The 25457-nt window shown below is 42.4% G+C and overlaps 2 protein-coding genes across 31 annotated transcripts; one reads left to right on the forward strand and one right to left on the reverse strand.

Annotated features, from left to right (window-relative positions):
* Positions 1 to 1549: 1549 nt before the first annotated feature.
* On the reverse strand, positions 1550 to 13412 carry LOC110509865 (bromodomain-containing protein 3). 30 transcript variants are annotated; one of them, XM_021591029.3, is made up of 12 exons: positions 13268 to 13412; positions 11338 to 11693; positions 11079 to 11216; positions 10750 to 10879; positions 10447 to 10610; positions 9989 to 10360; positions 9732 to 9860; positions 9023 to 9211; positions 8472 to 8540; positions 7190 to 7413; positions 6796 to 7073; positions 1550 to 4001 (listed from the first exon to the last, which is right to left on the reverse strand). In XM_021591029.3, exons 2-12 carry the CDS (start codon positions 11536 to 11538, stop codon positions 3892 to 3894), a joined length of 2004 nt encoding a protein of 667 aa, XP_021446704.2. In that variant the 5' UTR covers positions 11539 to 11693; positions 13268 to 13412; the 3' UTR covers positions 1550 to 3891. The 30 variants fall into 30 exon arrangements, with proteins under 30 accessions (XP_021446704.2, XP_090082950.1, XP_021446705.2 ...); XM_090226824.1 differs by having other exon boundaries at positions 9038 to 9211; positions 13302 to 13400; XM_021591030.3 differs by having other exon boundaries at positions 13302 to 13400.
* A 1857-nt stretch (positions 13413 to 15269) lies between these two features.
* On the forward strand, positions 15270 to 25347 carry LOC110509864 (WD repeat-containing protein 5). The gene is made up of 14 exons (XM_021591028.3): positions 15270 to 15531; positions 16229 to 16316; positions 18542 to 18650; positions 19092 to 19165; positions 19297 to 19386; positions 20568 to 20657; positions 20803 to 20886; positions 21043 to 21098; positions 21347 to 21393; positions 21498 to 21573; positions 21845 to 21878; positions 23079 to 23153; positions 23275 to 23362; positions 23515 to 25347. Exons 2-14 carry the CDS (start codon positions 16245 to 16247, stop codon positions 23613 to 23615), a joined length of 996 nt encoding a protein of 331 aa, XP_021446703.1. The 5' UTR covers positions 15270 to 15531; positions 16229 to 16244; the 3' UTR covers positions 23616 to 25347.
* Positions 25348 to 25457: the final 110 nt, after the last annotated feature.

The following is a 25457-nucleotide window of genomic DNA, read 5'->3' on the forward strand; positions in this document are numbered from 1 at the left end:
GGATGACATGCAATCTCCAAAATAATTCCTGCGATGTAGAAGGGACAAGATAACACAGTTTAGATGGAGTACAGTTTACATTTGTATTACTGTTATTCAAAGTGGCATTCAGCTCTCCTTCCTGTCTTGGAATGCTGCAGGGGCCTTATTACATTGCCACATTACAAGGATGATTTATGGAACAATGTATGGATCCAAAATAACCTCGAGTCCAGGTGTATCATTATGTGAGTGAAACTCCAATAACACTGAATTTAAACTGATACAGTACCACAAATATATACATACAAATAAATCAACAAATTAGAAATATGATAATACAGGTAGAAATAAACATTTATGTATACATTTGCCACAGCTTTGGAGCTACCGCATCCTGGTCCCAGCATGCCCCGTCAACTCTCTTTGCAATTTTGTGGGGTAATTTTTTTTTCACAATTCAATTTACTCAAGCTATAGGGTTAGCCTATCATATTATTTGAAATGGATGAAGGCTACATCTGTTGTGTTTTGTCATGGACTGTGGCCAGCTACAGAGTGAGGGGTGGCCATAAGAAGCATACAGGACAACCTGTAGTTGTCACTGAAGTTGTCGCATTGATCCATCATGAGGCAAATGGGTAGCATGTTGCATATGCCACAGTGAGGAGGAGGGGGTCACACAGTACAAGTCTCCCCCTCCAGCACAAACCAACTAGTGTAGGAGCTGGTGTGGACAGTGACTGATGTATAGCTCTACACTGAGCCTTAGAAGCTCCCATTTCAAACCTATTCTATTATTGCACTAAAATAGGAATGCATTGGGGGTTACAACATTTAATTTATTCATGCTACCATGGAAAGTGTTTGCTGGTATCGAACCAACAAGTTTAATGCAAGGTTGCTTACATACTTAAATGGGTAATTCATAACTCACCTGCAAATACATAAATCCATCATGTATTCAAGAGGAAATGCCCCCCAAAAATCTTTGGGTTGAGATTCACCTAAAACAGCACGTTTGAGGTGTGTCACTCACTGCCAGTTGAATCCATCAAGCACACAGCTCAAACCTTATCTGCAACCCAATTAAAAAAACAATTGATACATGGCCACCATCTACTGGCCCATCACTGAACTACAGATAACCCTTCATTGCTACCCTTTGATTTTTGTCTGATTATGTTAAAAGGGCACACCCAGTCCATACGCACTAAAAGCATCCAACATTATGGCTTTAGAGTATATCATCAAAATGTCTACAATGGTTTTACTAATCCCAGTCGCTTCTTTGGGAGCATAGGACATCGACCACTCCTCTCCCTTTGGTATCTGCCTGAAGCTCCCACCTCCAGGTGTTCCTTGGGCGTCCTCTTTACCTTCTCCCTTGGGTTCCAGGATAGAGCTTGACTGGGGATGTGGGAAAGCGGATTTCAGGGGTGTGGATTATCCTTCCACATCTTCTTCTGGATCTTTTCATCCACCAGAAAAATACAGGTCTACCTCAGGCATAGTGAAAATAAGTACAAACAGCAGTCCAGCAGATCAATGACATGCAGAAAATGAGAAATTCAGTAGGGTCTTGTAATTTATTTACATACACACACAAAAAATGGAACCTGATTCCAGGTTAGCGGTTACATGAAATGTTAGCTTCTACCTCCAGTCCCCAAATCCCACCCACTCAGGCCCATATTGCATTAAACAAGACTAAAACTACTTACACAGAACTTATTTGTTTCGATGACTGAAATAAACAGCTCAAAAAAGGTATAAGAAAGTTACAATAAACTTGCATGCACATCAAGGATAAAAAGTAAACATTTGCTTTTTAAAATATAAAAGGAACGATTATAATATTTTGACCTGGGCCTAGAAATAAACTAAAAGTTGAATATATATCTATACATTTATATTTTCAGTCTTTCACTTCTAAAAGACATTCTTAGAAAAACCTGATAGGGCCTGTACTGGAGAACATTGGTATAGGCAGAGAAATGCATTCAAAATCATTTGGGGAGTTTTGCAATTAAGTGCAACCTGGTATGAAGGACATTACCACAAAATCAAAGAAATATTTCCACCATAGCTTAAAATAACAATGCATATGACTAAATCTTTAAATGTATCAACTTATTAACAGTAAATGAAATCCAAAATGGCTTAAATGTTATTTTGAACCAATTCCAGAAAAAAACTGACCAGAAATTGTACATTAGGCAAATCGTTCAGACAGACTTCATGAAATAATAAAATGCATTCTTACAGGGTTGGAATATGAGGGATATTCTTAAATGAATACATAACTCTTTGTTCTCTGAGATAAAAGATGAGTTGACTGAGAAAAAAAAAGAACTGAAGACTATAATGAGAGGCGGTGGCATCTAGTCACAATAAAACAAATTACCTGGTGGTAACGACTTACATTCAAATCAATACCCCGCACTTCAGAGAAAACCCCACAGTTCACAATATTGTCCTGCTTTCATTGTTTATGTCATTACTTTGGACAGAGAAAAAGATCAAGGCACTGCTGTTTGGAATAGAGACCCAACAGACAGCAGGTGCACTTTGCAATAGAGTCAAAAGTGAAAGACTTGCTCCTACGCCAGTGTACTGAAAATGTACACAGGTCAGTTATGTACAGTTTTAGCCGTCCCATCATATATAAAGCAGTGATGTACACAATGTCACTGACCTGGTGGAACACAATCACCCAGGGCATCATACACACAGTACATTCATCAGTGAGAATCGTAGATCAAGCAAGAGGCAGGCCAGGAAAGACATGTACAGGAGAGGCCAACCATACCTAGTGGTTGTCATGTTGTGAGTAACGAATCAAACTGTTGAGCAAATTATTGTATTGCCATTTCTTCTGACCAAAAGCATCTGTAAATATCTAAATTCTATAAGTTAAAATGTTCTTTCATAACCACTCAGACCAGCTACTAAAATACGTTTTAGCTAAAACGTGATATATTGCCAGGTTCAAAAATAAGAGACCATGTCAGTTATGATACAGTAAAAGAATAACAGCAATACCATTCAATTTGGCTGTATATGCTGCTGAAGACAACCAACATGATTGCTCAGAATAATCTGAAATGTGTCACTCGGAGGCAAATGAGGTTCAGTACTTGGGGGAGGCAGGTAGCCTAGTGGTTAGAGCGTTGGGCTAGTAACCGAAAGGTTGCTGGATGCAAACCCCGAGCTGACAATGCAAAAATCAGTTGTTCTGCCCCCGAACAAGGCAGTTAACCCAGTAGGCCATCATTGTAAATAAGAATTTGTTCTTGCCTAGTTAAATAAAACATTCAAATTTAAAACAATAATTACAATTTTTTTTTGTAGAAAGTCAAATGATTAGAAGAGTGACAACTCAAAATCCACATAAGGGCCTATTCCAAAAGATAACTATTTTTGTTACAAGGGTGAAAAAAAACTAAGCTGAAAATTTCTTGGTACCCGCTGGGCAAATGATTGCTTATGTAGCAGTGATGGGACAAGGAGGACATGGGGTTCTGCTGCATTTGGGTAACTATGCAACTCCTTCACTTTGTTGATGATGGTATTAGGAGAAATGAAAAGACATCTGGCATTCATCCAAGAGTGTATTACAAAATCCTCATTTTATGTTTGGTCGGTTTTTAACACATCCCCCTTGAAAAGGTAGAGGAAACAAAAATAACCCTGTCAAGTAATCTATAATTTCCCATGTTTTTTCCTTTTTCTTTCCACAAAGGTATTTACAAAAAAAACACTTGACATGTTCTGACATAGCATTACATTTAGTTGTTTTTTCCTCATAAAGTGTTATAGGGGGAAACAACTGACTGCATACAACATTTTACTTTAAAAAGGGTAAAAATTTAAATGAATAGTTCCCAGCAAGTGTTTGGGCTGCGCTTTTCAGTCGGAGTCACTGCTGTCAGAACTGGACCCACTGGAGCTGCTGCTGCCAGAATCTGAAGAACTACTGCTGCCGCTGAGACGGGACGCACCAGTACCAGCACCCTTCTCTGGAAGGAGAGAGAGAGGATCACGCATGAGACATGTGGCCAAACGTATTATATAATACCACCATATTTATGTCAACGATTTTCAAATGCTAAAGAAAAATAACATTTGGTATCATAGTGCATACAAATGTTTTGCTCATGTTCAAAATGGACTTGCACTTTGATTATGATTGATGCACATTGACACCTTTCAAGTTTCTCCATTCCTAGTCACGTCTGTCCAACTCAACAGATGCCAGATTCTATAGATTTGTAACCATAAAGACAGATCAGATTAACTTTCCTGGGCCACAGGATTTTAAAAAATTATTGTAAAAAATGACTAGGTAAAAAATGTGCGGCACGACAGCTTCTCTCCTGGGAGAGACGTGCCCCTGCCCTTACTCCACGCTACTCCGGCTGTCCCTTACTCCACGCTACTCCGGCTGTCCCTTACTCCACGCTACTCCGGCTGTCCCTTACTCCACGCTACTCCAGCTGTCCCTTACTCCACGCTACTCCAGCTGTCCCTTACTCCACGCTACTCCGGCTGTCCCTTACTCCACGCTACTCCGGCTGTCCCTTACTCCACGCTACTCCAGCTGTCCCTTACTCCACGCTACTCCAGCTGTCCCTTACTCCACGCTACTCCGGCTGTCCCTTACTCCACGCTACTCCGGCTGTCCCTTACTCCACGCTACTCCGGCTGTCCCTTACTCCACGCTACTCCGGCTGTCCCTTACTCCACGCTACTCCGGCTGTCCCTTACTCCACGCTACTCCGGCTGTCCCTTACTCCGCGCTACTCCGGCTGTCCCTTACTCCACGCTACTCCGGCTGTCCCTTACTCCACGCTACTCCGGCTGTCCCTTACTCCACGCTACTCCGGCTGTCCCTTACTGCATGCTACTCCAGCTGTCCCTTACTCCACGCTACTCCGGCTGTCCCTTACTCCACGCTACTCCGGCTGTCCCTTACTCCACGCTACTCCGGCTGTCCCTTACTGCATGCTACTCCAGCTGTCCCTTACTCCACGCTACTCCGGCTGTCCCTTACTCCACGCTACTCCGGCTGTCCCTTACTCCACGCTACTCCGGCTGTCCCTTACTCCATGCTACTCCAGCTGTCCCTTACTCCACGCTACTCCGGCTGTCCCTTACTCCATGCTACTCCAGCTGTCCCTTACTCCACGCTACTCCGGCTGTCCCTTACTCCACACTACTCCAGCTGTCCCTTACTCCGCGCTACTCCAGCTGTCCCTTACTGCATGCTACTCCAGCTGTCCCTTACTGCATGCTACTCCAGCTGTCCCTTACTCCACGCTACTCCAGCTGTCCCTTACTCCACGCTACTCCAGCTGTCCCTTACTCCACGCTACTCCAGCTGTCCCTTACTCCACGCTACTCCAGCTGTCCCTTACTCCATGCTACTCCAGCTGTCCCTTACTCCATGCTACTCCAGCTGTCCCTTACTCCATGCTACTCCAGCTGTCCCTTACTCCATGCTACTCCAGCTGTCCCTTACTCCATGCTACTCCAGCTGTCCCTTACTCCATGCTTCTCCAGCTGTCCCTTACTGCATGCTACTCCAGCTGTCCCTTACTGCATGCTACTCCAGCTGTCCCTTACTGCATGCTACTCCAGCTGTCCCTTACTCCATGCTACTCCAGCTGTCCCTTACTCCATGCTACTCCAGCTGTCCCTTACTCCATGCTACTCCATCTGTCCCTTACTCCATGCTACTCCAGCTGTCCCTTACTCCATGCTACTCCAGCTGTCCCTTACTCTATGCTACTCCAGCTGTCCCTTACTCTATGCTACCTTTTGGAAGTTTTCTTTTTGTCGGTTTTGTTCTTACTGTTCAGCTGGCCGCTGACATCTTGTAGCCTCTTTTCTAACTGCTTTTTTTCCTGTGCCAGGCCCTCCTGGCTCCCTTGCCCCCAGAGGCCCGCTGCAGGAGACACACAGCGGCACACTGTGAGCACCATGGCCTTCCTGCCCGAACCCCAGCCGCTGTGGTGATAGCTAGCTAGGTCACAGCTAAGGCCTAGCGCCTTACGCCTATGGCCTAACGCCTACTACAGACGGCAGCAGGATCAAAGCCCAGGCGAGCATTTATACTCTTGGAATTAAACAAACTTCATCTCACTTTCTAAATATACAGCCACACAAAATGTGATTAGGCAAGGACTATACATGAGTTTCTCCAGGAGTTATTTGTCACATGGTATGACACACTGCCTGACTCCACTACGCTGGGTCCGAGTAGGAGCCGATATTAGCAATACAGCAACAAACCTGATTCAGGCCCTGAAACATTTTATACAGGAGGTCCCTGAAATCAGCATAGAGAATCTATGTCCACAATGCCACGGTACTGGCAACAGTACTTGTCTTCAGTTAGGCTACATGTACACAAGGTCAATTGTGCATCATTTTTTGTTATTTTGTTGAGCTAGCACCCATAGACCATAAACCAAAGCTCAGCTAAAAATTCATTTTTAGGAGTTAAAAGTTGGGGACCACCTGTATATCAAAAACTAGCAGTCAACCGGGAAAAGTGCAACTAGGTAGAGGGAAGAAACATAATCTAGTTATAAAAAAAAATATATATATATAAAAAAGGGGGAAAACTATCATTTAGTCATTCAAGCAAAGGGGAGGAAAAGAGAATAACAGAGGAGGAAAAGAGAATAACAGTAAAGGGAGAAGGTAGGGTTAGAAGATATTTACAGGGTGTAGTAGTAATATCAGGATGAAGGACAAGGAAGCTATCAGTGACATCCAAAGCACGAGGTCTTAAACTTCAGTACTTACGTTGGGGTTTCCGCTGTTTCTTCTGTAAACAGGACTTGACGTATCGCTCGAGTTCGCGTAGGGTGGAGGGTTTGAGCGTCTCAAAGTCAATCTCGATCTCATCTGGGTTGGAGTCTCGCAGCGAGGGCTCTCGGGACTGGATGATGTGCACAACCCGGCCCAGCTTCTCTCCTGGGAGCCGGTTGATGTCCAGGCTGAGCTGGCGCTTCTCGTCGTACGTCATAGGCAAGGACTCCTCCTCGTCAGACTCGTAGCCCCGGCCCCCCTTCTTTGGTTGCCTGGAAGATCGGAGGCCAGCGCAGCAATGAGTGTCTCATGGTGTCTTTTCATGGTGTTGCTTATTATGAGACTGGGCAGAGCCCTAATACATCAGAGAAAGAAAGGGAGTCCTTACCTGGAGCCAGTCACTGTGCTGTTGGCTTTCCTGGAGGGTTTCTTCTGCTGGCCCTGCTTGGCAGGCTGCCCAGACTTGGCCTTCTTCTCCTCGTCCGTCTTGGCTTTGCTGTGCTTGTTGTCCTTGTCTTTCTTCTTCTTGTCTTTCTCCTTCTTGTCTTTCTTCTTCGGTTTGCTCACAGGGGCCTGAGAGAGTGCGGCAAGCTGTTCGTGGACAGCCTTTAGCTGGGGAGAGGTGGGGTGGAGGAGTTAGTGACCTGCTGTAGGGGTATGCTAGCACTTCAAGCACTGAGGGACTAAAAGAGGGTAGATATGGGGATTCAAGAAAGAATTTCAACAAATCAATGCTACAGCCCAAAAATTGGGAATCCAGACATTAAAACGGAATTAAACAATATTCAAAAATGTATCGAACTAAGAAAGGAAATCAACTAAATGTATTGAAAGTTCATTATAAGACAAGGAAAAATTGCATCAGTGACTAGTGTTACCCTACAACTTTTTGAAACGGCACATGAAAGCTCCTGTGTGTGTGTGTGTAGTGCAAGCGTCACATCTACACTTTGTGTAGCCATTAGCGATGACGCTAATGATGGCCTTTCCAGCTCTACCAGAAGTAGGTTCTCAATTAAATGTTAACTACAAAGTAGCCTCTGACTACCTGGCGGAATGATATCATGATTATTTGCATTAATCCAGTGGCCATTTGTTTAGCAAACTCTGCAATCACATGAGCGCTACAGAAATGTTGCTAACCAAACAGTCTCTTGGAGGTGTGCACTTGCATTAAAGAGTACTACACCTAGAATTCCTCAAACGTGCTCTCCTGATGTGGATTAAGCATTGTTGTGGATTTAGAACATACAACTTTTTTCTATTTAACAAAAAAAGGTATGATTGAGAGTGAAATGTTCTAACAAGGAAGTGGAAAACAAGTTGCATACTCCTCCATTCATTGCTTTCTAAGTTAAACTGGACACAATTAACAGGCAATCAAGAGAATGGAAAAAGGAGTATGTCTAGTTGGTCAGCCAGCAAGCATACCAGGAAGACAAACACATTCACACAACCATACAAACTCATAAACACCTGCTCAAACACACCACATCTGCCACCACCCAGCAAACAGTACTACGCCACCTGTTACTCGCCACCCCCACTATTAACCCTCTACCGCTTGCCCAACTAATGCAAAAATAAAAAGTGAAATATCGGCATCATGATAAACTGATATCAATAAGGAGGTTAGTGGGGAGGGGGCCAGGAAGTGAAGAGCAAATCACCTGAAAACGCTTGGTGCACCCGTTTTTTTCCCCCTGCCCGCTACCATTGGGGCGCTCCAGAGAGATACACTGGTAAGAGAGCCAAAGGGAAATAAGGGGACAAAGATAGAAAACTCCAAAAAAAGAGATCAGATCAAAACCATTTTAAAACACCATGTTATGACAAGAGCTACTGTGTGGTACCATTATGCAAAACTACATTGTGATATGTTTTCAAAAAGAAGGCTTTTGTTTAAGTAGTGCATGCAAGCAATCTGTGCCAGTAGTTGCATGGAAATACACAATTTGAAGCGGTAGAGGGTTACATTTCAGTGCTATCAATGGGGAGATGACGAATGACGAATCAGTGGAGAAAGCAGAGGTTTGCATGGCTGAAGGGAGGGGGAGGGGTTTGACTGCATGTAAGGTGGCAGCCCCTCCCTCTCGGTCTCAGACAACAGTTTGGATTGGACAAGGTGGCTGTGATGTGAGAAGAGAAGGTGGGAGGAAGGCCATCCCTGAGCCCTTCATGTTAGAGGAGTAGTCGGACGGACCTCGGATCTGAAACCCACCTGTTCCGCACCCACCTGTTCCTGCAGCTCGGCGAGCCGGGAGGCCCGCTCCTCCTCCGAGTCGGAGCAGTCCGAGCTGGAGGAGTCACCGCTGCTCGAGTTGTCACCTTTACTGACCATACCGCCTGCACCGGGGCTCAGCTCCACCGGTTCATCAGGCATCTTAGCAAAACGCATCTCAAACACATCCTGACAGAAAAAGACACGCATGGAATAATGGGGAAAAGGAGAGGGACAGAAACATTAGAGATGAACCAACTGATTTAATTTTACATAGATTTTTCAAATGTGATCCAGAGAAAGGTTTAAAGGTCGACTTTGGGCACAAAAAACGGTCCAACTCCGCCCTCATCTCAATTTTCAAACAGAAATGGAGTGTGCCTTTGGTGGTTCGTCGATGTGTCATTCTGGTCACACGCACCGCAATCAATGTAGCTAGTTTGTTCGCTAAGATAGCCACTTTAGCTAGCCAGTAATTCCACCTGTATGTGTTGACGTCATTTCACAGGATTTGTTTTTGGACAGAAGCTGTAGAGATCGGTAAGAAATTGCACTTCTGTAGCCAAATATCTTTTTCATCCATTTTCTTGTTTGTAAGCATTAAATGACCTGGTATGATGGTGCATTGATCAGTTATATAGTTTAAAGCCATTATTTCAGATTCCCCCCCCCCCCCCCCAAAGTGGACCTTTAAAATCCCCAAACCTACCTGGAGTTTTCTGGCCATGGCAACAACCTCGTGATCTGGAGGGTTATACTTGTAACAATTTGAGAACATTATTCGAACATCCGCTGCAAACATCTGTGCATCTGGATACTCCCGGCCATCTATCTTTTTCTGCAAATGAACAGCAAGTGTTATCCAAACAGTGCACGGATGGGCAACAGCACGAGCCAATACTAAGGTAATGGTTAACTGTAAACGTGAATTCTACTACTGTGCATGCTTTGTTCTGTGGTGCGTACTTTGACAGTGCTGAGATCCATGGGGTGCTTTATGATCTCGTGGTAGTCATGAAGCTCCAGAGCCTCAGCGTCTACAGGCTTATAGAAGGGCCAGGCATACGCAGCATGTTTCTTTGACAACATCTCCTTCAGGATACTGTCGCAGTACTTGAGCTGCTCACTCATTCTGCTCCGCTTGCCGCCATGCTGGCCCAACTCCCCTTCCACAAGGTCTTTCTTGGGAGCTTTGATCGGACGGCCTGTGCTCTCCCTTCTGGACATCACTTTACCCTGCTTGCCCTCTGAGACGGGGCTGGGAGATTCGCTCCGGCTGGCTGTGATTGCAGATGTCGTGGGGGTGGTGGTGTCTGCTTTCCTCTTTACCCCTTTCTTCTAGGTGCACAAAAACACACACTCACAGTATTCAAAAGACTAAATATACATGATATATACATGAAGGAAAATGTACAGTGACTTACTTTGACAAGAGGTTGTGAGGGTGAGACGACGGGAATCATGGGAGCATTGGGCGAGCACTGCACAGCTGGGACTTTGGGGGTGATGGTAGACATTGTAGAAGAGCCAATCACAGATGTCGTAGAGCCAAGGAAGGACGGTGGTGACTCACTTCCATCCAGACCACCTGTAGCAGGTGCAATTAGTGGTTATCTTATTGGCAATATGTACCCATTTTCTCTAAATTTTTCAATACTATATCTAAGGATCTATCCAAAATGATAGGGGTCTATAGTATCAGGATCAGATGAACAGTGGCCTATTACCTGTGCTTTTGCTTTTCTTGGGTTTGGGTGCAGGAGGCAGAAGCTCCACCTCCTCCTGGGGCATCATGGCAACTTTCTGCAGGAAGATCTTCTCCAAGGCCTGTGCCATCAGGACAATGTCATCTGTTGGCTGGTGGGCAAAGTAAAAACAGCAAGTGAGGAACATGAGTGGGAAATGCAAAGAGGAAACTAGAGGTCAATGTAAAAACATGGAGCTTTGGGATTAGCCCTGGGAGAATCTGCAAACATATTAGAAACTATAATATTAAATCCAAAATAAATGGACCCCTAGGAGACACAGACTGTATTTACTCTCTTGGAGCACTCACCTTGTTATATATGTAACAGTTGGTGAACATGGTGTTGAAGTCCTGCATGCATTCACTGGCACTCCAATAGTAGTTATGCTCCAGTCTCTTTTTGATGGTTCCCATGTCCATAGGTTGCTTTATGATCTTATGGTAATCCTGATACACAGAATAACCAAAATAATCTGTCAGCTGCAAGTCTTCTGCACGGTGAGATACCTATAAGCATAGGCTTTCTGATATTTATAACGCCCATTGTCAATATCTACAGTCTACTCACCGGAAGTCCCAATTTGATGGCATCGACTGGCACGTAGAAGGGCCAGGCAAAGTTATGCTTCCACAACGTCTTGACCATTACATTCTGCATGTACTGTAGTTGGTTGGTTTTCCGACCTGGTTTGGTGGGATTGGTCACCTCCGGGGGTGGGGGGTTGACTCCCTGAAGAGGGGCTGGGGTTGCTGAGGTAACAGCAGACATGCTGGCGATGGGAAGGGAGTCTAGGAGTCACTGCTACCTCTGCAATGGACAGGGTGGGAGACGGACACTGCGTCCTCAGTGGATTGTGTAGTTCTTTTTGCTCTTTAGTGGCCCAAATGAAACTGCATCTCATTGCAGGGCCTGACCTTTTTAATCTATTAAAAAACAGAACAGGGTGATGATCATGAGTCTTCAGCATAAAAGTAAAGTGTCCCTGCAAAAAATCCACGACCCAGGTACAAGACCTAAAAAAATAATTGATACCTGGGATGAAATGAAAGGTAGTAATTATGAAAAGAAACTAAAGCCTTTTCTGTATCATCACACAATTATTCCATATATTGTAATGGGCAAATGTCTCCTGACAGACAGCTAGCTGGCTGTGTCCCTGGAGAGATGTGTTGCCCTCTCCAGGCTTAACGGACATTGTCTAGACTCCAATCTACAGCCTGCACCTCGGTCTTGGTCTGGCATTACCATTTTCCTTTGACCATAGAGTTGTCTTTTGTACATTGGGTACAGCGATCATGCAACAGTGCACGGAGCAAAGGTACAAGTAAATATGAGCCGTAACACAAAATAATAACTCAAAACAACGTATCTAAATAATCAGCGAGAGAGATGGAGTAGTAATTAATTAACCATCGCAACCACAAATGTCATTCCATACATACCCAAACAAACTGCAAAACTGAGAGACAACAGCACAGCTGATTTAGATACAAGTCTCACGCGGAGTAGTCGGATTGCTGTATAACGTTGTGATAATGCCATTGTACTAAGGATACTTCAATAACGAAAACTCCACAAATATATTACGTATCTCGTTCAGCAACCTAGTAGAAGCTACTAGTTTTAAAGTTACACCCACAACATATATTTGTTTGTCCATGGAAAATGTATATAGCAGTTAGCTTTGTACTACCTCCCGCGTAAACAATCAAACGAACTAACAGTTACACCAACCGTAGCTGGCTAGCAAAACATGTGTTTTGTTTTTTTTACAATACCGTAACGTTACGGTATCTTATGGCAAAATATTGCAATTAGGTAACAAAACAAGCTAACTTGCTTAACAAAACCCATCTAACTTTGCAAACTATGCTTGCCATCATGCGCGGAGGAAATGCAAGGGGTGCTTTGAACACTTTTGGAACAATTCGCGCGGACTCTCATTTCCATTCCGTGGTTGCAAGTGCAAACCAGTGTACTGTAGCTATCAGCTAACTCATAAAAATGAACGTATATTGACTAGTGTATAAACCATGAGTGGCTCGTAAAACATGTATACACCAAAACCAAATTCTCCACATTCTCCAAAAAGATGGCGGGCAGATGATATTACCCTTTAGCTTTCGCTAGTTAGCCAACAGCCGACTTCATTTCACCCGACTTTTCAAATAGTTTCAGCGATAGCCTGTATTACTACCACAACTGCGTATGTACCCACAATAAACTCTGGTTCCCTACTCTTATTTGAAACGTTTCACGATAATATTGCCACAATAATTCACTTAAGACAAGAATTGACGTTGTGTATTGTTGCATTGCACAGAATGGAGCTTTGTTGAAAAACATTGGCATGCTAGCTGGCTAGCTTAGTTGATATGCTAGCAAGCGTTTCAGCACCAGATTTTTCATAACATTGAAATAGCTCAATTATGAAAGGTGCATTTTTTTCACTAAAGAAACTCCAGTATGGGGAAATATAAATATCTGAATGTATTACTTCCTTGATGACTCCGAGGGGTTTTGCCTTGTACCTGGTAGTCCGAGTGGCTCCTGTTTTATTTGAGTGAGGCCGAGCGAGTACAGGAGCAGCATGAAGATGAGGTATACCAAGTCCCATGCGCATGCGCAACGGCGCGCGGTTTGTGATCATTTTACTGGATCTGAAGACTAAGCCCCCCATAACATGCATTATACACCTTATACAAAGTGTATAATGCATATAATACTACTATAAAATTATTTGGAATATACTGACAACTGATACTTTTATGATTACCCCCCCTTTGAAGTCTGCATTAATAGAGGGCATGGGCTGTATGCAATACAAACATTAAAACGTTAACTTTAGCTGGCAATGGATGACATTAATGGATGATTTTAACATTTATTATGGATATTTCACAACTCGGTTTAACTTTATATTGACCTGTTAACATTCAAGGAAAACAGAGGGATGAGTACCTGGGTTGAGTGCCCTATGTCTGCTGTGTTTTATAGAGCCTCCTCTCAGGGCTGGGCGTCTCAGGCTCTACACTGCTACCTGGCAGTGCCGGTCTTACCAGGAGACTTGGGTGAAGGTCAATGTCCACACAACAAACCTTGTAGCAGTGTCCTGTCCTCCAGCCAGGTATCAACTCTGTTGTTCACTTTGTAGGCCCACAGCATGGTCCCCCCTGGAATAGGAATCTTTAAGGACACCCAAGCCTAATAACCCCCTGATCTGTCTGACTGTCTCATTCCTGTCTCTGCTCTACCCATAGGGTTCTACCTGTGTCCACCTGACTGTCTCACCTGTGATCTTTTCCTAGCTGCACTCCACTGGATTTCATTTTTTATTTTACCATTATTTAACTAGGCAAGTCAGTTAAGAACTAATTCTTATTTACAATGACGGCCTACACCGGCCAAACCCAGATGATGCTGGGCCAATTGTACGCTGCCCTATGGGACTCCCAATCATGGCCGGTTGTGATACAGCCTGGATTTAAACCAGGGTGTCTGTAGTGACGCATCTAGCACTGAGATGCAGTGTCTTAGACCGCTGCATCCTCTGGAGACCTAAAATCTGGATCTACACATAATAACTATGTGGTTAAGCTTTTAATAAATAGTCATACTCAACTTCATATTGATGCGTCTTGATCTGTGTAATTTAATTAATCTCAGGTTAATCTCAGTCCAAAAATTGCCAAACATAACTCCAATCTCGCTCCAATCAGAACACTGAAAGCGTCCCTCCCCGCTTTCCGTATGCATTGTCTCAAAGATTATGGATATACTGACAAGATACATGTCTCTCTGCCATAACAATGGGACTCGTTGTCCACAAAGCGTCACGGCGGGTTGTCTAGCTCCCGCCTATCATTTCTTTGGATTGGTAGAGACATATCATTATTGTAAAACTTTTGAATATTCGATGAGGGTTGTTGACATCAACCGGCTCTATTCAATGGAGAAATATGCTATGCTACTAGCCTCATATCCTGAATATATCCTATTCGAGACTCAAGACACTGATATCGCCTATTTATTGCCTTACCTCCGGTATCCTACCTCATTTGCACACACTGTATATAGACTTTTTTTCCTACTGTATTATCGACTGTATGTTTGTTAACTCCATGTGTAACTAACTCTCTGTGTTGTTGTTTATGCTGCACTGCTTTGCTTTATCTTGGCCAGGTCGCAGTTGTAAATGAGAACTTGTTCTCAACTAGCCTACCTGGTTAAATAAAGGTGAAATAAAAAATAAAATAAAACATATATAGTGTTTTTTCTTATAGTTGACGGGATTTCACGTCTTACTCATATCAGTACACTCATAACAACATAAGCATTACGAAACTTCTATTCGATCAAATAAACCTCACGTAGAAAATAAGTCATACATGTTTTGTTGACCAAATGTGACACTCACTGACCTCCAAACAAAAATGCCTTGCTTGGTGGACGAAACAACGAAAAAACGTCACCTGCTGGAGGGAGACAGGTTTTCCGCCGAGTTGAGCTCTTCCCTCCCTCTCTGACTGTGCGCTCTTGAAGAATCACACATGCGCAATGGGCGTCTTCACTACCACATTCCTCGCTTGAGCTCTGGCAAAACTAAAACGAACTGGTCCTTGATTTATTTTCCCTTGCTCAATTAGGGAGAAAATATATTCAACCGTATTTATAGGCTAAATATATTCGTGCAGTTGATCAGATTTGTGCCTAAATGAAAATAGTTGGCCGAGCAATTACAGTCTAACATCGGGCCTTACCGTGAGTATCCCTGATTGTTTTGTTTGAATGGAGTAGCTAACGTTAGCTAGCAGAGTTTATATTGCATATGCAAAAACGCACATTTACTAGCTAGGCAAATTAACTAGTTTATCTTTCGAAGGGTAGGATTCATACAATACCTGGATTAAAACCATTATCACCAACAAGACATACATACGAGTGTTCGCAAACAACATTAGCTAGCTAGAAAGACAGGCCCTGCGTCTGTCCATAGTGGAGCTATTGAACGTTAGCTTCCACAACTGCGGTTAATGTTAGGCTAGCTTGCTAACTCATGGTCATTTGTTTACTTGCAATGGCAGTTAGCTAGCTAGCTTGCTAGCATAGAACTAGCTTATTTCACAATGCAAGCTAGCTAACTACTTAGCTAAGCTACACGGTGCCAGCCATGACTGGGTAGGAAGCTAGCTAGTTTATGTGGTAACATAACTGTACCTAGGTTTCAATATCATATCCAATATTGTAATCTTCATCTACAGGCTAACGTTAACCTAGCTGTCAGGGTAGCAATTTACATTGGTCTTGTGTTTAACCTATACAATTTCCTATCGCTGCATTTCACTTGACATTATCTTCATCTTAACATAATATATTAACATTGCTTTCTAATTGCATTCCTCATTTGTAGACTGGTTGTCCAGCGTGCTTTCACTAACTGATCCCCCTGCCCCCTCAGCTCCATCACTATCGCCATGGCAACAGAGGAGAAGAAACCAGAAACGGAGGCCACTAAAACATCATCTGCATCTGCCAGCCAGAGCAAGGTATGGGTTCAAGCTAGACCTAATACGACTGATGTTTCTATGGGTCCAAGCAGCGAAGCCTGGTGAAAATCTTGCATTTGGGGTTGATTATTCTTCTTTTCCCCCTGTCAATTTTGTGATAAAAAGCTAATTCCCTTGAGATGGTAAGGCCTAGGAGGTTACAACCTTGCATGATGGTTAAGGTCCAAGGGCCACACCCTCTCATTCAATGCCATGCCAGCTGATCCTTATCTAAGCCCACCCCCTTGGTTACTGTTGCAACCTCAGACATTATCCCTGGAAGTCCAATTCCCCATTTAACCATTGGTGAGATCTCCTCACAATGATCTCAAACTGTGTTTCTAATACACAATGAAATTCAACACAGGTGACCCCTTGCTAATCAGTAAACTCTTGGGTGTGTTGTGGTGGACTGTCATTACAATTGCTTCACAGGAACCTGGTAAAATCATGTTTTAGTGTAGCTAGTCTCTGAATTCACTGTCAGCATGCAGTCAACCGCTTTTGGAGATAACTAATGTTTGTGCTCTCAAATCGTATCCTGATGTCTTCTAGTTGTATTCATAACATTGCTATATTAGCAAACATACATCTTTAGAAAACAAGTGATTAAGTGGCTAGCTAGCGTTAGCAACTTTTGGTGGTCAATGAGACAGAGAGCTAGCGAACCGGCTGATCTAACAAACAATGTAACAAAAGTTTTATTTCAGATTAGAAAAATACTCCCAACAGGCTCTGCATTTCAGGAATCACAGTAGCAAGTACTCTTGGTGCACTGTTAAATTATTTAGCCAATTAAACATAACAATTATTTTTAAAAACTCAATGTAGCCTTCACTGACTCATGCGATTTAAACATGAGCCTGTCCTAGGTGTTGGACTCAACAATAGTTGCTATCTATTGGAGCGCTGTGATTGGTTACCCAACATTATTGGGCGAGGCTTAGCGAAGAGTCAATTTGCCACATGGTGGAGCTATAACAAACGATTGAGAATGCAAACTTTGAAAGCTCAGATCCCTCACCTTGTTTGAAATAGACTTCTGAAATTCAGTACATTGGTCCCTCTCCTCACAAGGAACAAATTTGCCTCAATGGCCCATAAGGTCTGTCATGATGGATATTCCGCCATTTTGTGTTTGTATTTATTAGGGATTCCCTAATCGATCTGCACAAAAGTTGATACATTGCGTTTATGGTCCAAGGTCTCACCATATAGCCCCACAGTGGAGGTGTCATAATACCCATTAAATCTAGCGATCGAACAGGGAAATGGTTCCAATCGTTTTTCCACCATTCCTTTTTCCCATAGGGGAATTTAAAAACACTTAAAATAAGGACTGTTTCGTGTAGGCTTACCCTGGCATGTTGTTTTGATAACCATATAAATCTCTCTCGGACAAGGTGACTTTCATCAATATATTTGGCCCTGTTTACTCTGAATCGAAAATGCTAATTAAAATCAAAGTAGACATCATGCAAAACTAAAAATCCCTGCAAGCTCCTGCATGTCATCTCTAGCTGACACCTTTGCTAACAGGTATTGTCAATTTAAAACTATTCATTACTACATTTGGCTAACATATGATAGTTAATCCCAAGATTCTTACCTTTGCCTTGATTTTGCAGTCTCGTCCAGATCATGGCATTTATAGTTCTTTATGATATCCACATTAACAGCTAATTAGCATTTCATTTTTGGGGAGTAAACACAGGCGAATATATTGATAAAGTCACCTTGTCCGAGAGAGATTTACACAGTTATGAAAACGTCATGCCAGGGTAATCCTACACGAAACACAGCCCATATTTTAATTGTATATTTTCCCCTCCAATGGGGAAAAATTAATGGTGTTAAAACAATTGGAAGCATTTCGCTCTTTGACCGCTTGGTTTTATGGGTATTATGACTCATACAGTGGTACTCTATGCGGTGGGGCCAAAGCTTGAACCCTGGCATTGCTGCTTGCAACTATATTTTACATTGGAGATGTACAGATAGGCTACTACCCCATTGGTTCGTTGTGGCCTGTGTTGATTAACAGCCTGTCACTTGATACTTGAAAATATATAATAGCCAAATATATATGTTGTCCTGTGTCTCTGCTATTTTCATTGTGTCAAATCCTTTTTTTAATGAAAAATTGCCTTAAATGCATCTACAGATATTAACGGAATTGCTTTCCGGTTCCAATGTGGTTTTGTTTGTTTTCTTCCCCTATTTAGTCAGCACCAGTCAAGCCTAACTACACCCTGAAATTCACATTAGCCGGCCACACAAAAGCAGTTTCGTCTGTCAAGTTCAGTCCCAGTGGAGAGTGGCTTGCCAGTTCATGTAAGTTTATGATGAGTGCTTTAGGTGGTCTTACAACGGTAGGTCTACTGAATATTACTATTAGGCCGATAGGTGCATGCACAAGTTGTTACAATAAAATGTCATTAAAGATGCGATCCATAGCAGTGAAACTGCCACGTCCGTTTGCAATATTAAAACAAAGACGTTACGTCAAGCACGGAACATCATTGCACATTATTGCAAGCGTGACAGAACAGCAGAGAATGTACTACGATGCATTTTTTACTACCAGGCTGTATTCACATTTACTCAAAACAATAACAAATGCGCCTGGGGCAGCCAGTGGTGCTATTCTCCAGTCGCAGATCTCTGCTTTAAATACAATGTCTTTTCAATGTAAATGATCTGATAATCTTGCATGATAACACTATATTTCAGTTGAAAATGCTAAAGTACCCTGCCTTGAAATATGTTTTACAGCTGCTGACAAACTGATCAAAATTTGGGGAGCTTACGATGGAAAGTTTGAGAAAACAATATCGGGACACAAACTTGTGAGTTCAAGTTTCCATTATACTATTTGTAGTGATTATGTACAGTGCCTTGAAAGTGTTCTCTATTTTTTCACTGCTGTGAGTGCTTTTAGTGTGACTAACCAAGTTGATCTTTCACTTCTCATCTGCAGGGTATCTCGGATGTCGCCTGGTCCTCAGATTCCAACCTACTTGTTTCAGCATCTGATGACAAGACTCTAAAGATCTGGGACGTCAGCTCGGTAAGAGAGGCAGGACGGGTAGTTTTTTTCTCAGAAATATAGTACTAGAAGTATATCACTTTATTGTCCCACAATGGAAAATTGGTTTGCGGCATTTTAACACTGGAAGCGCAGAGAGCGTTATTTTGGTGTCGTATTTATTTACATTTTGTAATATCTCTTTCTAAAGTAATCTCTACCCGGAATGGAGCTTACCAAAAAGCCGGTCAGACGTTTTCCATTTATATTACCTACTGGAAAGAGCATATTCTAAGGCAGCGGTCTCCAACCTTTTTTAGCATGGGAGCTCCTTTTACACTTTGAAACATGTTGCAAGCTGCTCTATTGTTTTCCTGGCTCTCAAATAGACACGTTTTCTGTATCATTTAAAAAAATGTTTTTCACTCTCAATTACAATTACTTATATAGAAACAATAGAAATGGGATGTTCTGAGTCCATATCGATGCTTAAATCACATCAGAAGACCGTTTTTGATGTCTGAAAATTAAGTGTGAGAGGATTGTGCTGGTCAAGTGATGTTTTTGCTGCTGCATATGTCATGACAGACCAAAAGCCCATCAGATTGATAAAAATGATATAATTATTCCAGGTAAGCCTACTTTTCTGTTAACATTTAATAGAGAAGGTTTTGGAGAAAGTCTTTGACTACCCAGAAGACAGTTATCATTATCGCTTACTGCTACATAAAGTAAATGATAAACAGCAATATTGATGGAAATGAATTGGCAGGTATTAAAGGCACTGTATATGAAATCCATTTATTAGAAAGTTAGATTGTTGATGTAAAATGATGGGTCATTAGCTCAGAACGAGATGGTTCGAGGCCTGGCTTAATTATTTAAAAATATGTATATATATACAGTGGGGAGAACAAGTATTTGATACACTGCCGATTTTGCAGGTTTTCCTACTTACAAAGCATGTAGATGTCAGATGAACTCATGGATACTATTTGTATGTCTCTGCGTCCAGTATGAGGGAAGTTAGCGGTGGTTTCGCGAGTTAGAATGACTGGAAGTCTCTCCCGGAACATCTAGCATGTCATTGCTCTAACAGCTTCCTCTGCAAATACATCATAATCGCTGATTCGGGGCCCTCTATGCCGTGGATGCTCGATCGACCATAATGAGCTCAAACTGTGAACATGTTTAATTTAAACCCAATCCCTTCCTTATTGCAGGGTAAATGCTTGAAGACGTTGAAAGGCCACAGCAACTATGTCTTCTGCTGCAACTTCAACCCCCAGTCTAATCTCATCGTGTCTGGATCGGTGAGTCCTACCTACTAATACACTAATGCAGAATTCCTATTGTATATGTTTACATAGAAAATGTAATTGCTAACCCTGATTTCCATCAAGGAGTTATGAATATTTGTTGCATAGTTGTGTGCTAACATGAATGGTTCTCTTCTAGTTTGACGAGAGCGTGCGGATATGGGATGTAAAAACTGGAAAATGCTTGAAGACCTTGCCGGCCCACTCCGACCCCGTCTCTGCTGTAAGTACTGCACCCATCTGTGCATGGGGACACCTTATATGAATCTTATAAACATTCAACTTCATATAATAGTTTTTCTGCTTATGAGCATGTAGTAGTTGATTATCACACCCTCTGGTAAGTGTGAATAGATCTCTGATCTATATTGCTGTACAGGTCCATTTCAACAGAGATGGCTCACTGATTGTGTCCAGCAGCTACGATGGCCTCTGGTGAGGGAAATTAACACTTTTTCTCCTGTTTTGTTGAATGTACTTGGCAAAGATATTGACTCACAAATGCCTGTAAGAGTAACTTGATGACCTGAGAGAACATCTGAGTTTATATGATGGCCAATGTAACATAAATATGAGGAATGTTATGAGGAGTATTATTTGAATGTATTAAATCATTATATCATTTGTGATATTGGTGGAGAAATGTATGAAACTGAAAATGTTTATCTCTTGTCTGTCCATAGCCGGATCTGGGACACCGCATCAGGACAGTGTCTGAAAACACTAATTGGTAAACTTCACCAGACAGAATTGTCTCATCTGTGTCATATAGGAAATATCACATTTTGTAGTATTTTTCTGGGAGTAAATTCTTAATTTTTCTGTCTTGTGCAGATGATGACAACCCCCCCGTGTCATTTGTGAAGTTCTCACCAAACGGCAAATACATTCTGGCTGCCACATTGGACAAGTGAGTATTAGACTGTAGAGCACTGTCACTTTCCCTCAAATGTAGTAGGCTGTGACATGTCCAGTACCACAGTCTTGTCAGGCAGTATTGCACCAGTAGGGGGACCTATTACACTGTCCAGTACCACTAGACCAAGGAATTTAATTTCAATGGGAAGGAACGCTCAAGCAAATCTATAAAGAAAGGCTTCTTCATCATTCATAGATGCAAATTAATTATTCACTATTGTTTATTTTGGGATTCTGTCTTCTAACAGTGGTTTGTTTTTCAGCACCCTGAAGCTTTGGGACTACAGCAAAGGAAAGGTAAGATACACTACATGGACAAAAGTATTGTCGAACTTCTCATCCCAAAATCATTGTCATTAATATGGAGTTGCCCCTCCCCCCTTTACTGATATAACAGCCTCCACTCTTCTGGAAGTCTTTCTACTAGATGTTGGTACATTGCTGCGTGAACTTGCTTCCATTTAGCTACGGCATTAGTGAGGTCGGGCACTGATGTTGGGCGTCGAGGCCTGGCTCGCAGTCGAGGTTCAAATTCATCCCAATGTTGTTCGATGGAGTTGAGGTCTCTGTGCAGGCCAGTCAAGTTCCTCTGGACCTTGCATTGTGCATGGAGGCATTGTCATGCTGAAACAGGAAAGGCCCTTCTCCAAACTGTTGCCACCTAGTTGGAAGAACAGAATTGTCTAGAATGTCATTGCTGTAGCGTTAAGATTTTCCTTCACTGGAACTAAGGGGCCTCGCCCAAACCATGAAAAAGAGCCCCAGACCATTATCTCTTCCACCAAACTTTACAGTTGGGTCTGCGTTGGGGCAGGTAGTGTTCTTCTGGCATCCGTCAAACCCAAATTTGTCCGTCGGACTGACAGATGGTGACGCATGATTCATCACTCCAGAGAACGCGTTTCCAGAGTCCAATGGCGGCGAGCTTTACACCACTCCAGCCGACGCTTGGCATTGCACATGATAATCTTAGGCTTGTGTGCGGCTGCTTGGCCATGGAAACCCATTTAATGAAGCTCCCGACGAACAGTTATTGTGCTGACATTGCTTCCAGAGGAAGTTTGGAACTCTGCAGTTTGAAACTCTGTAGTGAGTGTTGCAACCGAGGACAGACAATATTTACGCCCTTCAGCACTCGGCGGTCCTGTTCTGTGAGCTTGTCTGGCCTACCAGTTCGCGGCTGAGCTGCTGTTGCTCCTAGATGTTTCCACTTCACAATAACAGTACTTGCATTTGACCGGGGCAGCTCTAGCAGAGCAGAAATTTGCCGAACTGACTTGTTGAAAAAGTGCCAACCTATTACCTTTCAGCAACAGGTGTGGCCGAAATGGCTAAATCCACTCATTTGAAAAGTTGTCCACATCCTTTTGTGTATATATAGTGTATGTCAGATGTCTCACTCTTGTTGCAATTTGATCCAAACATAGGAATACTCTTGATTGAAATGTTTCAATTCTCTACATGTTCTTTTCAATAAGTTTTCCACTCTCATTCCAGTGCTTGAAAACATACACCGGCCACAAAAACGAGAAGTACTGCATATTTGCTAATTTCTCTGTCACAGGTGGAAAGGTAAACCCATCCCCTCTTGCATGCATGTTTAGAAATAGATTTTCAAGAAGATGACTTGTATGCTTTTACCCATAGCTTCTTCTGAAGTGTCCTTCTCTTCCTTATGCTCTGCATCCCACAGTGGATTGTCTCTGGCTCTGAGGACAACATGGTGTACATCTGGAACCTGCAGACCAAGGAGATCGTACAGAAACTACAGGGTCATACAGGTAGAGGAGAGTCATGGCAAGAGCTTGATGAAATGGATTACTTTTACTTTGTGGTGAAATACATGGTGGCAATCTCACTGTTTGAACACACTGTTGCTCACAATATCATTGTTTAATTCTGCTTTTCTCTTTCCCCTCCCATCTGTGTCTAGATGTGGTGATTTCTACTGCCTGCCACCCCACAGAGAACATCATAGCGTCTGCTGCGCTAGAAAACGACAAAACTATCAAACTGTGGAGAAGCGACTGCTAAGCCTCTGCATCCTGGGTATGCTTATTTTATTTTCATTTTTTTTTAAACTTTTCATTTGAGGAAAAGAGGACTTTCTGCTGAGAAACCTGGGCCCGAATGCATTGAGGACTGAGCCTCAACTGGAAGAACAAAATGAATGCAAGTTTAGAACATCACCACCTTCCCTTCCTCCAGAACCAGAGCAAACCCCAACCAAACCACCACAACACTCTACTTGGTCTTGCTTGTGCCCTTACATGCTCTACCATCTCTGCCTTACTGTTACTGTGAGCTGGATGTTTGTGTTTCAATTGAAATACGAGAATCAACTTTTGTCCTTCATGAGGGAAGTAGTCATATGGTTTCTCATGATTTAATCTCTGTAGGTGTCTTAGTATTGATACACGTTTTGATCTTATATTTTACCTATCAAGCCAGATTGCATTGGCCTCAAGTAAGTACTCCTATCCCCCATGTCAGGTTTTTTCCCTTCAGAGTAATGCACTGTTTCACTGGTGTCTGAAATCTCACTTTGACCAACTAAGTCTCATTAGAATATAGTAGATTAGTAGCCAGGACCCAGATTGGTTTGTGCTGTCTTGCCAAACATGGAGTTGACATGATAGCACAGATGGCTCTAAAACCAGGCTGAAAGATAAGTGGTAACTGTCATATTACCAATATTGGTAATTAAACGGTCAGTACCAAGAGGCTTTGAAACAAAAAGTCTCATGCATGGCAGCACCTGAGATTGGTTTTATGTTCTATTTATTATAAAGGAATCTGTTCAAAGCTCGAAAGGTGTTGAAGAGGGTTAAAAGGTTTTCTGTCCTCATCAGGGGGATTTCCATAACCATTTTGGGAGTTTTCCTCCAGAGGCATATAATCTATTTCAAGGAGTTAGTGTTGACAGCATTTTCCTCAACCACTTCTCTCTCTACAAGTCACTCAACTGACAGTTTCTCTAGTTTGATATCGACACTATGCTCTGAAACAGCAAGCACTGCCTTGTTTTGAACTCACTTCTCCATTTTACAAGATGTATTCTGATTCTGTACATTAGTGTTGGAGCTCAACTGATGCTTTTTAGAATTCTCATTGGATGTAAATGGGACCGTGACAAGTCAGTGAGATGGTTGGTGGGTTGTGAAGTATATCGACAAGAGCCTACATTGAAGGTGCACTTACCTGTACTGCCAGTGCATTTACTGGTTTCAAGTCAATCCTGCTATACTCAAGAAGGTTATAATTCAAAGTAATGTTTGTGAAGAAAGAAATGAAAGCTAAAGAGGCTGTTTTTCATTTGAATTATTATTTTAGAATATTTAATTTGGAGATGCTTCCAGTCCATTGTCGTTCAGTTGGTACTAACTCCGTGTCTGGCTAACATTACATTTAACACAACTTGGTGGTGATTTCATAGCAGTGACCAAATACCTGTTTATTTTGTGCTCTCCATTCTGTACATACTGTATTACTACAACATATGTATTGTTTGTTAGACAATACTTTAGCTGTCTTTCTGTATCGTTCTCTTTATCTTTGTCTTAACAGCTAGTAGTTCATTCCCCAAATGCTCATTTTTCCTGCTCTCTCCTGTTTTCTGGATTATCTTATCACTGCAGTGGTATCAAGGGCTGCATGAAATTCTGTATATGCGTTTAGTCAATCTGGATTTTGTGAATATGTATTTGCATTTGACAGCTATAACTTGTGACTTAATAAAGAGCATTTTTTTAAAAGATGTACAAAATGTGGTTGTCCGTGGCACTTTCTCAACAAAGTCCCTGTAACCTTTTGACTGAGGACAGTAAATGTAATATCCTATTAGGAGAGAGTACAACACAACAGCACAAAGACGAG

This window comes from Oncorhynchus mykiss, chromosome 29, assembly GCF_057628025.1.
Source record: "Oncorhynchus mykiss isolate SJ-2025 chromosome 29, ASM5762802v1, whole genome shotgun sequence".
Lineage (NCBI taxonomy): Eukaryota > Metazoa > Chordata > Actinopteri > Salmoniformes > Salmonidae > Oncorhynchus > Oncorhynchus mykiss.